This window comes from Macrotis lagotis, chromosome 1, assembly GCF_037893015.1.
Source record: "Macrotis lagotis isolate mMagLag1 chromosome 1, bilby.v1.9.chrom.fasta, whole genome shotgun sequence".
NCBI lineage: Eukaryota > Metazoa > Chordata > Mammalia > Peramelemorphia > Peramelidae > Macrotis > Macrotis lagotis.
The window spans coordinates 59,792,506-59,809,367 of NC_133658.1; the positions used below are offsets into that span (position 1 = coordinate 59,792,506).

Genomic DNA, 16,862 nt, shown 5'->3' on the forward strand with positions numbered 1-16,862 from the left:
CGCAGAAAAGAGGCGGTGACCTCCCCTTCGCCAGCTGGCTGACTCAGGACCAATAGACAAAGACTTAAGTCAGCGCAGGGAAGGCGAGCCGCCCTGCCAGCCCGCAGGGAGCGGGTTAAGCGCCTCCTTAAGAGCTCATTCAGTAGGCAGCGGGCAGTGCGAGCTCCTGCCGTGGTATTGCAAGCACTGGATTCCTGCATCAGTCTCTCGCTCCAATCTGGACCTTGACAAAGCTGGTGCCGCTCAGTTCTGGGACCCTCCCGCCCTCTCGGATTGTCAAGCCTTGGGGGCTTCCCCCTTGTCTCTTCCCCACCCGGTTCATCCCTTTTGGCACCCTTTCCTCTTTTTTTTTCTGGAATCCAGTTTCTAGTCACGAGAGATGGCCACAAAGATCGACAAAGAAGCTTGCCGGGAGGCGTACAATCTCGTACGGGATGATAGCACAAATGTCATCTGGTAAGCTTCAGCGCACTTGGCTGGTCCCCCCACGATTTCCTCGGCTAAAACGAGGCAGCAGCTCAGCGCCAGCGGCCGCTGCCCTCCTGCCGATAGGCGGAGGTGAACTTGTAATGGATTTTAGAAGTAGAGAGTTGGTCCCAGCCTCTCCGCCCCATAAAAAAAAGGGGGAAATGGGTGGCTGACTGGCTGGCCCATCTCAACCATTTTTCGGGTAGTAAAAGGGTTGAGGGAAAAAAAACAACCTTTTAAAGGTCCCCTACCAATACAATTTCTAAAAGCCAATACTCCTTTTACGCTTTGATTTTGTGTGTGTGTGTGTGTGTGTGTGTGTGTGTGTGTGTGTGTGTGTGTGTGTGTGAGAGAGAGAGAGAGAGAGAGAGAGAGAGAGAGAGAGAGAGAGATTTAGTTTTATTTTGGATGCTTGTCATCATTTAGATCCCAATTTTTTTGTTTTTTTTTTCTTCCTTTCGTCCGGAAGGGTGACTTTTAAATACAACGGGTCCACCATTGTGCCTGGAGAACAGGGGACCGAGTACCAATCCTTTATTCAGGAATGCACAGGTAAGCGCACGGCAGCCCCGCGTCTCGATCGCGCACCAGCCAGAGCATTTATTCCTGCGTATTGTCAGTTGCTGGTGCCAACTCGGAACGAGCCCACTTTTCGGATTCCGGCTCCTCCGATGGCTTGGCGGAGGGGACCGGAGGCGAACGTTCCCTCTTTAGATGTAGGCAGCGGTAGCGAAAGTCTACTGAGTCAGGACTTCCTAGCCCAGCTCAGCCTCTTCTCGGCATCCGCAAGGTTCACCTTGCTGCGGGCTACGAGGCACTTCATTGCCTCTCTCTGCTAGAGGTATTCGTTTCAAGTCCTCATTAAAAAAAAGAATCCTTTCTCTACTTCTATCAGAGAAATGAGGGACAACTCCGCAGCTTATAATTTGCAAAGCCCTGGGCTCTTAACTTGCTACTTCTTTGCTTTTGCCATCCAAACCTCGGGAGTTAGGGGAACTGCGACAAACTCTTCTCTTTGGTCTTGGAAACTCCAGGGGAGAGTGAGCTCGGACTGTTCTTTCCCCTTCCCTTCCCTCCCATTAGATTGCGAGTTCCTTGCGGGCAGCGACTGTCTTTTGTCTCTTTTTATACCCACAGAGCTTACTTGGCACAAGGGTAGCACAGCCATACTTTAATTCTGTATTCTATGAACACATAGCAGGCTTGGATGCTTGATTGCTGCACACGAGTTCTAGTCCAAAAGAGACTTTGCAGGGTATCAGTTAAAGCAGGAAGAGACCAAACGAGATTTCTGCCCCGGTTTAGGGTCTTAGAGCTCTTATTAGACAGCCTGCGATTCCCAAAGGCGATTCTAGTGGAGCGGGTCCTGCCATTGTTGGAGCTCAGCCTGACAACAGCCGGTATTGGCAGACCCCACCCCCCCACCCCAACTTCAACTCAGAGAGTTCCACCACCAGTGTGGGCTGCGAATATTAGGAAGAGCTGCTTCTCTGGGAAGGAAGGAGGAAAAAGACATTGGTGAAAATGCAGTTCCTTGAAATTTTCAAGTATTAGAATCGCTTCTGAAATGTCTCCTGGGATTATGCCTCTGAGCAGATGTCTGGTTTCTCCCAGGCTGGCGGAGTCGGCTTCCACTCAAATTCAGAATCTGTGTCATCGGTGCAGTGGACCTAATCTCAGACTATGCACTGTAGAACTTTTCTTTTCTTCTTTTCTTTTCTTTTCTTTTCTTTTCTTTTCTTTTCTTTTCTTTTCTTTTCTTTTCTTTTCTTTTCTTTTCTTTTCTTTTCTTTTCTTTTTTCTTTTCTTTTCTTTTCTTTTCTTTCCTTTTCTTCTTTTCTTTTCTTTTTTCTTTTCTTTTTCTTTTCTTTCTCTTTTCTTTCTCTTTTTCTTTCTCTTTTCTTTTCTTTCTCTTTTTCTTCTTTCTTGCTTTTTCTGTCTTTCTCTTTTTTCCTTCACGATTCTCTTGCATCCTTCCTTCTTACCTTCTTCCTTCCTTCTTTCCTTCATTTCTTTTTCTTTCTTTCTTTCTTTCTTTCTTTCTTTCTTTCTTTCTTTCTTTCTTTCTTTTCATTCTTTTCTTTCTCCCTTCCCTCCTCTCTCCCTCCCTTTCTTTCTCTTTCCCTTCCTTCCTTCCTTCCTTCCTTCCTTCCTTCCTTCCTTCCTCTCCTCCCTCCTCTCTCCTCCTCCTCCTCCTTCTTCTCCTCTCTCTCTCTCTCTCTCTCTCTCTCTCTCTCTCTCTCTCTCTCTCTCTCTCTCTCCCCCTCCCCCTCTCCTTCCTTTCCTTCCTTCCTTCTCCTTCCTTCCTTCTTTTTTGGTTTAACAAATCACAGGTAAACTCAGAATTATTTTGAGAATATGCCAACCCAAGCACATACTGAAGATCTTGTTTCTCACCCTTGAACTTTGAGATCTCAAGCATGCACTCAGGAAGTAGGTCTCATAGGAAATCTGTTCAGCCATTAACCAACCTCAGGGGGGAAAAAACAAAAATACCTCCAAACAAAAGTCAGATTGGTGGTAATTTTAAGATTTATACTCTTGGTCAAATGGGAGAAAGTAACAATGGATGAAAGAGGATCACTTTCAAATTTTTCAATTAAAGTTTCTAGTTCTTGTGACCTTCCAAACAACTAGCTGTCAGTACATCCCTTCTCTTGCCTCCCCTGCCCTTTTAGAGTTTGTTTCCCTTTTTATTTTGATTGGGAGGGGGAATGGCCTTTGCTAACTTTTCCTTACTCTTGTGGCAATGGTGCTGAGCAACACCAAGTTGTCAGCTAAAAATGTTTCCTAGGCTGTTGGTTGCTGAGCCTTGCAAATGACGAGGACACCCCCCCCCAATCTGCCACAGAAAAGGTTTGCTTTTATTCCCCAAACCATCTGTTTCCCTAGTGCCAGCCATGTGTTGTGACTTCTCACTCAGATATCCCATACCTATGGGCAGTGTTTGGATTTACTTCAGTTAATCTCTGTGACACAATGTTATGTGATAGCTTTATCAGAGGTTCAGAAGCCTTTGACGTGGTCTTTGCCCAGTTGTTGTCCACTTGCAAACTATAGAAGTTTCCTCCTGGCACATTTCACAGTCAAATGTCAGTCCTAACTTTTACTCCATTTAACCTTCACTACCCCTAGGAGGGTAGGTGAAACTATCATTATCTGTGTTTTACAGATGAGGAAACCAAGGGCCAGGGAATGTAATTTGTCCAAGTTTCACAGGGAGTAAAAGGCGGAATCAGGACTTGAACCCACATTCTCATCTTCTTCCTCTTTTTAAGCCTTTCCCCGCCCCCACAAAGCTGGAACCAAAGCCTCGGTTATGAAATTGACCAGAAAACCTATAATTACACAGATGAGAAAACCTGCATTTCTGACAGACAATAACACAGTCAGAAACCACAAGCCAACTATCCCTTCTCCTGGAACATACCTTTGGGATGTGAATTTTGCTCCTGGTTCCTGAACTTTTGCTCTGGAAGGTTTGTAGTGGAGGACAGATCCTCACCTAAATTAATATCTCTGGGGGAAGAAAACAGAAGAAGGGAAAAAGGTAGGGACCTTGGTCATTGAAATAATTGAATTGATCTATTTATTCAAAATCAACAAGCATTTTTCTGCTACCTATTTGTTAATAAACTAATAGTAAAACTCAGAGTAACAAGGCCCCAGTTAAGCAAACTCTGAAATAGCCTAAGCTTTTTCTCCCCTTCCGTTTGGGGTCAAGGAGGTTTACTACATTCTAATATTTTAAAAATGATGCAAATTTTGGGCTATGTTTCTAGGTTCAAGAGAGAAGCAACACATAAATATCTGATCCTTCTTAGAAATCCTAGAAATAGTTATGGTAGGTGAGAATAGATCCTTTATTAATCGAAATTCCTGCATGTTAATGACTTAGAGGGTTTTCCGAAATACAGGGGGCAAACATGGTGGATAACACTCCTCAGAGGAGCCCCAATAAGATTCAAATGAGAAATGTTTAAGGAAAAAAAACTACAATAAGACATAAAAAAATACACTTAAATTTAAGCCAGTATACAAACTTGCAGGATCTTTGTGTACTCTTGAATGGCTTCCATTTTTATCTGAATTTCTCTCTTCCTTATTTGGTTATGGTTCATAATTAATTTGGGAAAACAGTGTGAATTTCAAAGGGCACCATTCTTATCTTCTACTGAAAGCCATTGGTCAGTATTAGGAGCAGCAAAGATGGTGTCATAGAATATTTTGTGAAGAATAAGAAATCAACTGACTTCTCTCCCTGGGGCCATGGTCAAAGTACTATTTATCCCATTGACTTTGCCTAAAATTTCAACATTTTGGGACATTTCTTGGGGTCTCAAAGGATTATTAATCTTCCAAGATCCATTTAAATAGAATGTTAATATCCTGGGGATGGGGGAGGGAAGGGGAAAGGAGAGTATCATAAACCTTTCACTATATATTACTTCATAGATATTTTATCAATGTTCAATGAATGCTATCTACTAATTCCTTAGCCTAACACTGAAGACATTGAAGTAGAAAAATCTAGGCTCTAGACCAGGGAAATCAAAATGTGATTCAGTATATAAGTTGCTTTTTTTTTTTTTTTTTGGTTTTTGCAAGGCAATGGGGTTAAGTGGCTTGCCCAAGGCCACACAGCTAGGTAATTATTAAGTGTCTGAGACCAGATTTGAACTCAGGTAGTCCTGACTCCAGGGCCAGTGCTCTATCCACTGCGCCACCTAGGTGCCTGTATAAGTTGCTTTCTGATAAAATACTATGAGGGATTTTCACTTTGATTTTTTCCCCCAGGTCTATGATTGAATCATTTTGGGGATACTCTTTGACATGGATATTCCTTTCACCGACTCCAATAGACAACTTTCTTTTAATTTATGATTTTAGAGAGTTAACTGGGTGTATAAGACAGTTAAATAATAATGTTTATCCTTCATTCTCAAAGAAGACCATGACATCAGGGAAGTGATGTTATAACAATGTTATAACTGGATTTGAGTGAGGGGGTGCTAAAGTCACCAGCCTCACCTTCTCCTTCAGAGCCGTCTGGGTCCAATGGTCAGATATGAATCAGAATGACTGGAGATGGCTCTGAATGTGAGACAATCAGGATTAAGTGACTTGCCCAGGGTCACATGGCTAGTTAGTGTCAGCTGTCTGAGGCCAGTACTCTATCCACTGTGCCCTTAGAAGAAGGTTAAATGATTTACCTATGGACATAGATAGTATATGGTAGAGGAAGGATTTGAAATCAGGTCTTCTTGATTTTGAGGCCTGTTATTACCCTGCCTTCATCATCATCATGGGAGTTTTTTGGATTATAGATTTAAATCTGGAAGAGACCTTAGTAAATCTCTAGTTCAACCCACCCTGCCCCTTCCTTCACAAATAAGGAAACAGGTTGAGAAGGTCTAGCACTCTTTCTATTCTTTAATATATCCAGAATTTCTTTCTTTTCCAGAAATCTAGAGGAGTCTTCTTTTAGCTTAGTTATGTTTTGATTTATCATCCTGTTCTTCAAAAACAAACAATAAAAACCCAAACCCAAATATTTAAATACCTGAGTTCAGGATATTAAACGAATAGTGCCCTGGCATGGGTTTTGTGGGCCACTGCTTTCATTTTCTGGTCCCATTGAGCATGGGCTGGTAGCATCATAGTCACAGAATTTGGAACTTGAAGGGATCTTAGAATGTAGAATGTTAGAGCTAGAAAGGGACCTTAGAGATCATCGTGTTCAGTCTTCATTTATAGGTAAAGAAACTGAGCCCCAAAGAGACAGAGTGATTTGTGAATGTTACCTAGTTGCCTAGTGACAGGATAAAAACTCAAGACTTATTCTATTAATCTGTACCACACAGAAAGATAATACAAGGCAATGAATAAAATCTACTCAGGTGGGATACATCTTGTACCCCTCTTCACCCACTGGGAGAAGGTAACTCCTTGGGAACAGGGACTGACTTTTTCACTTTGTCTTTTCCAGGTATTGAAAAAAATAAACTTTTGAAAATTGATACCTTTTTTAAAATCACCGAATATTTCCCCATTATCCTTCTCTCTCTCTTTTTTTTAGGGTTTTTTTTTTTTGTAAGGCAAATGGGGTTAAGTGGCTTGCCTAAGGCCACACAGCTAGGTAATTATTAAGTGTCTGAGACCAGATTTGAACTCAGGTACTCCTGATTCCAGGGCCAGTGCTTTATCCATTACACCACCTAGCTGCCCTCTTTCTCTCTTTCAGAAAGCTGTCTCATATAACAATTTTTTTTTAAGAAATGAAAATAAAAGCAAAATGTATCCCCAAAATCTGGGGAAATGGGCAGTGTACCATATTCATGGAATTCCCACCTCTGTTAAAGGAGTGAGGTGGGAACATCTTATCTTTCTTCTTTGGAACCATTCTTGTTCTTTGCAATTTTGTAATATTCAAAGTTGATTGTTTTGTGGGGGTTTTCACTTGAGCTTGTTGTAGTTATTGTATTTATTATTTTCCTGGTTCCACTTACTTTACTCTGCATCTGTTCCTGTAAATCTTTTCAGGCTTCTTTATATCTATCATGTTCATTGGTTTTTTTTATAACATAATAATATTCCCTTACATTCATGTAAGGGAATTTAGTCATTCCTCAATCTATGAGTCTCTGCTTTATTTCCAATTCTTCGTTGTCACATATATGTGTTTTAAAGTTTTTGATGTATATGGATCATTCCTTCTTAGCAGTGGCTTCCTTGGAGGCATATTTCTAGCAGGAGAATTTTTTAGTCAAAGGGCATGATATTTTTGCCATTTTATTTGCATGATTCCAAGCTATTTTCCACAATGGTTTTATTGAATCTCAGCTCCACCAATATAAATTAAATTAAAATAATACTTTTTGGATAAACTTATGTAGAAAATTAAACTAGAAGGTGTTTGAGAGAAAATGATGATGGTGGTGATGTTAATGACTATTTATACAGCACCTACTGTTTGTCAGGCACTGTGTTAAATATTTTAGAATCTAGCAATTATAGCCACTTTCTTGAATGAATCATTACTTTATGCATTTATGTATGTTCAGCACTTCCTTGTGGTCGGTATTCTTTAAGGTTTAGAGAAAACACAATAACTTTATGTCACTCACTGGCTTCTGGTCTAGGGAACCTTTTCTTTTATTTTTTATTTAATATTTATTTATTCTCATTTTGTGCAAATGTTTTTTTATACATTAATAAAATATTCTTGTTTAAGAGTTAACAAAATACACCCCCCAAAATATAGACTTGCTTGAGCGATAAAGTAAAGGGGAGAGAAAAAAGTTAAAATTAAAATTAAAAAAATAGTAATAATTGTCGGCATGGCCAGGTGGTACAGTAGACGGAGCACCAGCCCTGGAGCCAGGAGCACCCAAGCCCATATCTGGCCTCGTACACCCAACAATCACCCAACTGTGTGACATGCAAGCCATCCCAACCCCACTGCCCCGCAAAAACAAAAACAAAAATGAATAAAAGACCCAAAATAAAATAAAATAGTAATAATAGTAGGGGCAGCTGGGTGGTGGACAGACTACTGACCCTTGAGCCAAGAGCACCCGGGTCCAAATACGGCCTCAGATACCCAACAGTGACCCTGCTATGGTGGCCCCAGGAAGGCCACCCAGCCCCATTTGCCCTGCACCCCCCCCCCCAAAATAATAATAATTAAAAAATGTGCTTCAGTTCCAATGCCACCAACTCTGTCATGGGTGGATCACATTCTTTATGATAAGTCCATCACAAAAGTTACTTCCATATTTTTCCACCATTGCTATTGCTGATCATAACTCCCTCCTTTTGTATTTTTCCACTACCATGTACTATATTTTCTTTCTGTTTTCACTCTGACTCTGCTGTAGGGTAACTGAGTGGCTCAGCAGACAGATCCCTGGCCCTGGGGCCAAGAGGCCCTGAGCCCCCATACCACCCCTTAGGCCCAGCATCCACCTGGTCCTATGGTCCCGGAAAGGCCATCCAATCCCAGCCCCTTCCAAGAAGTAAAAAAGAAAATGTGTTATATCTGACCACTCTCCCCCCATGGTCCATTCAGTACTCAGCTTTATTGTTTGGCAGGATCTTTGAGAGTTTTGTCTCTTAGCCTTGGAGACCTCAATTCCCTTTCTCTCTCTCTCTCTCTCTCTCTCTCTCTCTCTCTCTCTCTCTCTCTCTCTCTCTCCCCCCCTCAACTATCTATCCTTATGCACCTTTCTATTTGTCTTTGCATCTGTTTGTCTCTCTATGCATCTTTCTGTTTATCTGACTTTCTGTCTCTAATCTATTTTATCTGCCTGTCCATCCATCCATCCATCCATCCATCCATCCATCCATCCATCTAGCTACCTGTCAGATACATAGACATTATAATATAATTTATAGAAAGCTGGTCTTGGAAGCCAGGAAGATTTGATTCAGGTCCTACCTCTGACACATACTGGCCATGTGATCTGTGGGAAATTACTTAATCTCCCTCTGCTCTCTTGCAATGTGTTGACCTGCATGGGTTGAAGCAATTTCCTTAAAAGAAAGTTCCCTTTATCAATGAAATGACCATCCTTACACACACACACACACACACACACACACAAACAAGTAGTGACCAATCTGTCTCTCTTTATATCAACTTTTTTTGAAATCCTTATTTTGGCATAAGGTTTGGAAATATGGAGACCTTTCTTGGACTTTAATTACAGAAACACCTTATTTATGTTATACTAGGGGAATATAATATTTGTCATAAATAAACTTTCCACATGCCTGAAACCTTACCCTTCAAATGATCAGACTTTTAAATAAATGTGAATTGTTTTTGAGGGAAGTATTTCTAAAATGTAATAAAAGATACTTCCTAGCTTTTTTCTTTTTCTTTTTTTCTTTTTGCTTGCTGCTTCCTAGCTTTTTTCTTTTGTTTTTGCAAGACAGTGGGGTTAGGTGATTTGCCCAAGATCTCCCAGCTAGGTAATTATTAAGTGTCTGAGGTCAAATTTGAACTCAGGTCCTCCTGACTTCAGGGCCAGCGCTCTATCCACTATGCCACTTAACTGCCCCTGCTTCCTAGCTTTTGAAGGATTCTCTTGAATCCCTCTTCTCATTGGAGACCTTTGGCTCAAAATTTGCTAGTAGCAGCCACACACATGCATGTGGTAGAAGTTCTATAAAAGAATTTTCCATTTGCTATCTGAATTATTCCTTGTAGCAGCTCTGTGAGCTAGGCATAAGAAGTATCATTCCTATTTTACAGTTAAGAAAACAGGCTTAGAGTAGTAAAGGAAAACTTGGGCTCAGAGCTGAAGGATTCCAAATTCAGCATCCTTACTACTACCCCAGAACTTGGAGTCAAGAGACCTGGGATCTAGTTCTAATTTAACTCTAACTTCTCTTCACTACTGTGTTACTTATGTCAGCAACAGTTAGTCTCTGTTTCCTTATTTGTGAAATGAGAGATGTAGCTTGGATGACTTTTATTCTCCCTAGTGTCTGCTATAAAGTAGGCACTTAATGAATGTTTATGATTGAATGATTGATTGAATTTATGATCCATCATATGGAAAAATAACTGAGTTGGATTGTATAATAATAGCTTTTAGGTGGTGTTTCAAATTTGCACATCACTTTAAGTATTTTATCTCAGAGAGATGAACATTTAGTTATATACCCTTGGGCAAATCAGTTCCTTTCTCTTGTCTGTAAAATGAGGAATTGGATTGGATATACTTCTTTTTGCATTTTTAGGTTTTTGCAAGGCAAATGGGGTTAAGTGGCTTGCCCAAGGCCACACAGCTAGGTAATTATTAAGTGTCTGAGACCGGATTTGAACCCAGGTACTCCTGACTCCAGGGCTGGTGCTTTATCCACTGCGCCACCTAGCCGCCCCGGATATACTTTCAAATCATTTAAATTCTAACATTCTGGATTTATGATAGGGTAAAATACCAATCCCCTTCAGTAGCTCTTCAGACTACTGAAGTCTTGTAAGGAAGACAAGTGAATAAACATTTATATAGTGTCTGTTATTTGCCAGACACTGTGATAAGCACATAGTGGGAATTCATGTCTACATGAGGAGACTATGGACTTTGCTCTCCCAGTCCTATTTTTCTCTTTGGTTGCCATTGCTTAATACTTACCACTGCTTCCCTATTTCGTTTTTTTCCTTTTATTTTCTTTGTATTTATGAGTAACTTTAACCCCTCCCATAGAAGAAATTAAATGACAATGAGATGCTTCTTTGGCTAACATCCTGATTTATGGTTATATTCCATACAGCTGAAGTCAAAGGAAGTTGTGACCTCCAGATAAGTGGGGTGTTAACTGAACATTCCTATTCTATTCTCTTCTGGGAAATCCTTAGGAGGCCATTGCATAAATAATGGAATAACCCTAAATTAAGTCTTTAGAGAACTCCCATATTGGATGTAGTCTCATTCATAATTTAAGGGGAAACAATTTATTACTTAAAAATGGTATGGCATTAGAATCAACAATACTGGATTTCCCCTTATGTATTTTCCTTGAACAGTCCCAAGATTCTCTAGGAAAGTAAAGGTTACCATTTTAATATTGAAACTCTACCGGTGGTAGTATAGCATTAGTAGTCTTCAAAAACAGAAAACGATTAACTGCAGGACAATTCAACTAACATTTATTAAGTACCTACTATATACCAGCACTGTGCTAAGAGCTCTTAAGAAGTCACGTTCTAATGGGAGAGATAACATGATAACAGCTATGTATAAATAAGTCATAGATAGGATAAGATGAAGGTTATCCCAGAGGGAAGGCCCTTAGATTAAGGAGGACTTCCGCAGAGATTTGAAGGAAGTCAAATGATGAAAACAATGAAGAGTCCTTAGATAGATGCAAGGAGGTTATAACCAATCAGAAACACTCAAATACAATTCATATACATGCCATGACATTACCTTCCTGATGTCATGATGTTCTTTGAGAAATGATAAACATTCTCCAGGCTAGAAAGAGAAGATGGGCTGATCTGGTCATATGATAAGGAATGACCCAGTGTTCTACTGGTCTTTTGAAGTCAGGAGAAAGCAAAGGTCTCAAGCATGTTAAATATACTCCCTATGGCCAATTTAGGCATAGGAAAAACTGTCATGACTGAGTTGTAGCGGAGAGAATGTCTAAATTGATAAGATTCATATTCATTTGAGTAGAACCAGCATCTAGAAGACACAGTGGGTGGAGTTTCAAGACTTGGTGTCAGGAAGACTTAAATCCCAATCCTGCCTTAGACTCTAAGTAGCTATGTGATCCTGAGCAAGTCATTTAACTTTTGTGCCTTAGTTTCCTCATTTGTAAAATGGGAATAATAATAGGTTGCTCTGCAGATTGAATGAGATATTTGTAAAGTGCATAGCAAACTTTAAATGTTACTTTTATAATATTTGAGAGCTCTTCCTCTTAGTTGATCTTTACCCTTCTTAGAGAAGTTCTGAGACAGTCTGAGCCCAAGCAAATGAACTTTCTTGTGGTTTTATTCTTGCTTTTAATATAATTATGTCATTAGATTTCAAAAGGATCTTAGAGGTCATTTAAGCTAATACTCTACCCCACTCCAGTATAGATGAAGGTATTGAAACTCAGAGAGATAAGGTGCCATAGGGGAGGTAAAGCAGCTAGTTAAAAGAAGCAGAACTGAAACTAGAATGGTACTTATATCAGTGATTTCCAAAACTTTTTGGATCACATTTCCCCATTAGTGAAATGATTTTTTTTTTTCTTGGCATGTTGGGAGGAGTTAGGTTATGGTGCTTCCTCCCCACCCTCTTGGGGTTATACAGGGCTCAGAAGGAAGAAGGCTGGGAGCTTTCACTGAGGCAAGAATGGAGGTTGGAAGGTTGGAAAATTAGCCTTTGAGAGCTGAAGGCTAGGTGTACTTTTGCTGGAGACTACCCCTATGATTTATTATCTCTGGGAGGGTGAGATGCAACTGATTGATAACTCTTGATTACATACGCCTTGGGCCATCATGGCACAGGCCACCCATTTAAACATTTTTTTTTAGGTAACACAAATATAATTTCTTTCCCTCTGATTCCCCTACTCTTTTTTTTTGGGGGGGGAGAGGAAAATATAAAATAAAACTCTTATAACAAATATGCAGTCAAACAAAACAAATTCCCGAGTTGACCATATCCTCAAACATATGTGTAGATGTATATATGTATAAAGCATGTGTGTATGTATACATCCTGAGGCATATTTCATCATTGGGGTTCTAGAACTATGGTTCGGCTACTCAGTTTGGAGACCCTTGCCTTCACCATAGGCACAGAGCTTGGGTTGGCCAGTGAACATTCATTCTGCTTGACACTTTCCCTTCCCTTCAAGAGAAGACTTAGTAGGGTCATCGAAGATTATTTGCTGCAGCCTGCTGACTTTCCATATAAGGAAATTAACTGATTTACCTCAGGTACCAGATAGCACAGCCAAATATTAGTTAGCCTGACTGAGATTAGGACAATACTTTACATGATAATAATGGAGAGTTTCCCCTGTGCATAAGAATCAAGGAGAAAGTGTGCCTATTATTTTTGGAAACACCTAGCTCCCTCTCTAGACATGTTTATACATTGGAGGAGTCTTTCATATTCCTATTAGAATGTAAGCTCCTTGAGAGTAAGGACTACATTTTATCTTTCTAGTGTTCCCTGATGCTTAGCATAGTGACACATCATAGTCACTTGATATATGCTTATTGATGATAATGATGATGAGACCCTCAATAAGTGACTGTGGGAGCTGAACCCCAATCTCTTAACTTGGCAGCAAAAACCAGGTTCTTTCCTATCTGCTACTATCTCAACTGATCAACTTCATAAGATCAACAGGGCAGATACTCTGCTTCAAAGCTGACATTTAAGAGAAGTATGATTTGTATTTCCTGTTTTCAAGATGAAGGAGCTGAAGCCCAGAGAAAGAAAATGACTTACCCAAGATAGCATAACTAATGAGGGGCAGAATTTCATGACTCTTGGTCCAGTATTCTTATCCCATGCGGCCTTTCCTAATTTTCTAAACCTTGTTTGCTAATGAGATTGCTTTTTTAGGGGGCAGAGATCTCTCCATCTTTCCATGCTTCCCAGTCTTCCATTTTCCTGTCTGTGTCTGCTTGCCTCTTTGTTTCTCTGTGTCTGTTTTTTTTTTTTTGTCTGTCTCTGTCTCTCTCTCATACAACTCTTACATATTGGGCTCCATCAACTCTTTACTTCCCTCTGTGTTCCAAATAAGGGGTATGACTGTTTGCTTGTGAGAGCAGGTAGAGATCCCTCTCAAATTGCTAAGCTTGCCCTAAGAAAGCAACCTTGCTTGCACACCTGGGTTTTCAGTTTCCCGGATCCCTCTCAGCACTATGTCTAGATCTCTGCTGATGACTATTTAGTTTGGCTGCTTTTGGAAGCTTGGCTGATCTTTCCCAAGCATTTACTGCATTATCCAAGGACTTAATTTTGATGCATTGGCTTTGCAGGTCCAAGCCTGTGGTTTTGCCTGGAGGGTAGGATACCAGGGGCTACCTCATGCAGGCAGTGGTAATACTTTGCCACTTAATGTTTCTTGCCACTGGTATGTTAGAAATCAAATATTAATTGCCTGAATCTGTGCCAGGAAAATGGTTTTTTTTTTTCCTCAAAGAGTAGGAAGTAGACATGATACTCATGTCTTTGGAATTCTGATTGCATCACTCCAGAACTCATATTGTTAATTCAGTTATTTGATGAGAATTGTGGGTTTTCATGATACATTTCAAACCACAAGGTTCTTGAGTTGAAGATTGTAATAACTTTTTATTTGCAAGTAAGACTTTTGAATGCAAAGGGGAGGAATTTTCTAGGGCTCTTCTGTGTCAGAGTCAATAAAAACTTCATCCTTAAAAGTATAATGTTCTCTGATCAATGTAATGGCCAATCAGAAAGTTTTATAAACTACAAAGCATTGTAGATTCCAGAGGACCAGTGATGATCCCTCTTCTCTTCTTCTAGTCTTCCTCACTCATTGATCTCATTAGCCCCCATGGATTTAATTATAATCTCTATACTGATGATCACCAAATCTACTTTTGCTACCCCAATCTCTCTGCTGACTGCTAATCTCACATTTCCAATTGAATGTTCATTCAGTAGACATCTAAAACAGAAATCATTATCTTTCCCCCTCCTCCTCTTCCCTTCCCTAATACTGTAGACAGTAATACCTTCATCCCAGTCCCTTAAACTCACACATAACCTAGGACTCATCCTGGACTCCTTAATTTCTCCCCACCCCATCTCTATTTCCAAGCTGTTGTCAAACTCTTTTGATTTCACCTTTAGAATGTTTCTCAAATACACCTCCCTCTCTCCTCTGACACTGTCACCAACCTTGGTTCAGACCCTTAGGTTAAAAAAGACCCTTAGGTCCTTCTACCTGGATTATTGTAATAGCCTGTTGGTTGGTCTGACCATTACAAGTTTTTCCCTATTCCGGTCCATCCTCCATTCAGCCACTAAAGTGATTTTCTGAAAATGCAAGTCTGGTCGTGTCATTCCTTTACTCAATAAACTCCAGAGGCTTCCTGTTGCCTCCAGGAGCAAATACAAAATCATCTGTTTGGCATTCAAATCCCTTCATAACCTAGAACTCTTACGGTTTACAGATATCTTATACCTTACTCCCTAACATGTACTTTTCAATCCAGTGACCCTGGTCTTTTGACTGTTTCATTTCTCAGATCCAGCATTTTCTCCACATCCTCTATGTCTGGAACACTTCCTCTCCTCCTCTCCTACTACTAACCTCCCTGGCTTACTTTAAGTCTCAATTAAAATCCACTGTCTAAGGGAATCCTTCCCCAACCCCTTTTAATTCCAATGCTTTCCTTCTTTCAATTACTTCCAACTTATCCTTTATCTAGCTTGACTCCCCCCCCTCTCTCTCCTCTCTCTCTCTCTCTGTCTCTCTCTGTCTCTGTCTCTCTGTCTCTGTCTCTCTCTCTCTCTCTCTCTCTCTCTCTGTGTCTCCCTCTCTCTCTCTCTCTATATATATATATATATATGTATATAGATAAATATATATAAGTATATATAGTTTTTATATCATCCCCCCCATTAGATTGTAAGCCAAGGTGCAGGTGTATATTTTTGGACTCAACCAGTATGTGGGAATTTTGCTTGACTGATTTCAAGGGTTGTCTTTTTCTTTTTTCTTTCTTAGGAGAGAAATGTGGGCTAAGGATGGCATAGTTGAGGAAAGAACAGGATGAAAAAAATCACGAAAGTCATTGAAGCATCTTTAAAATTTTTTATTTATTTAAGATAACAGGATTAAGTGACTTGCCCAAGGTCACACAATTAGGCAAATAAATGTCTTAGGTTGGATTTGGACTCAGGTCTTCCTGACTCCAGGGCCAGTGTTCTATCTATTATGTCACCTAGCTTCCCTGAAACATTTTTTTAATGTAAAACTGAGAATGAATGGTTAAAAAAGAATCCCAGATAGGCAGGATGACTTTGAAAGTTTCAGGTTGAATTTATTATGTTTTCAAGGAAAAGCAGGTTCTAAGTAATAGAGTGGTTTCATGTACAGTGCTCTTGTTTTACACCATGTATGGAAATATTCATTTTATTTGTTAAGTTCAAATAAACAATAATTTTAAAAGTAATATTGATTTTTACAATCATTCTATAGAAGGACTATTCATAGACCAAAATGGGAGATAATAAAAACCTAAACTTATTAGAGCTTAGACAACCTTTTAGTCCAGTCATCTTATTTCATAGATTGGGAACCTGAGGCTGCACCAATAGTTTATAGTAAGGCAGGGTCTAGAACCTGGGTTTCCTGTTGGCTAATCCACTAATCTTATAATTCTTTTGATGTGGTCTTCTTTTCTTTTTAGGTCAAGGCAGCTACTGTTTGAGAGGCACTGGTCTCATCCATGTGGAAGGACTGGCCTCATCTTTCCATTAACCTCATTGTGCTTTGGGGAAAGTGGAAAGAGTTCTGCATTAGAAACAAGGACTGATTCTAGCATTAGACCTGACAATACCAAATAGAGCAAGTTGAGCCAAGTGACTGTGAACCTTTTTTTATATCATTTTCCTAAGCTATAAAATGGGGATAACAGATAGCTACTCCTGCACTTCATTGTCTGGAGGATCAAACAAAACATGATTCGAGGAAGTATTTTGAAAACTTATGCATGGGTTGGGCATGAGGGTTGAGGCTTGGTTGGTTGTTGCTGCTTTTGTTGGTCTCTGGCTATGCTTCTCCTAGCTTTTCATCACCCAAGGTACTAATTTGTACTTGTTTGCATTTCTAATGGGAAGCCTTTTTGAATTGTGATACAATAGGCTATATAAAAAGTGAACCTTATTGGT

General features: G+C 40.0%; 1 protein-coding gene across 1 annotated transcript in view; it reads left to right on the forward strand.

The window, feature by feature from the left end:
* Window positions 1-82: 82 nt before the first annotated feature.
* The window catches only part of COTL1 (coactosin like F-actin binding protein 1), a 66,700-nt gene continuing 49,920 nt past the window's right edge, over window positions 83-16,862 (forward strand). Inside the window, exons 1-2 of the mRNA XM_074201941.1 lie at window positions 83-456; window positions 938-1,020. Coding sequence (XP_074058042.1) covers window positions 380-456; window positions 938-1,020 — 160 coding nt within the window. The 5' untranslated portion in view covers window positions 83-379. The remainder of the gene's footprint in view (window positions 457-937; window positions 1,021-16,862) is intronic.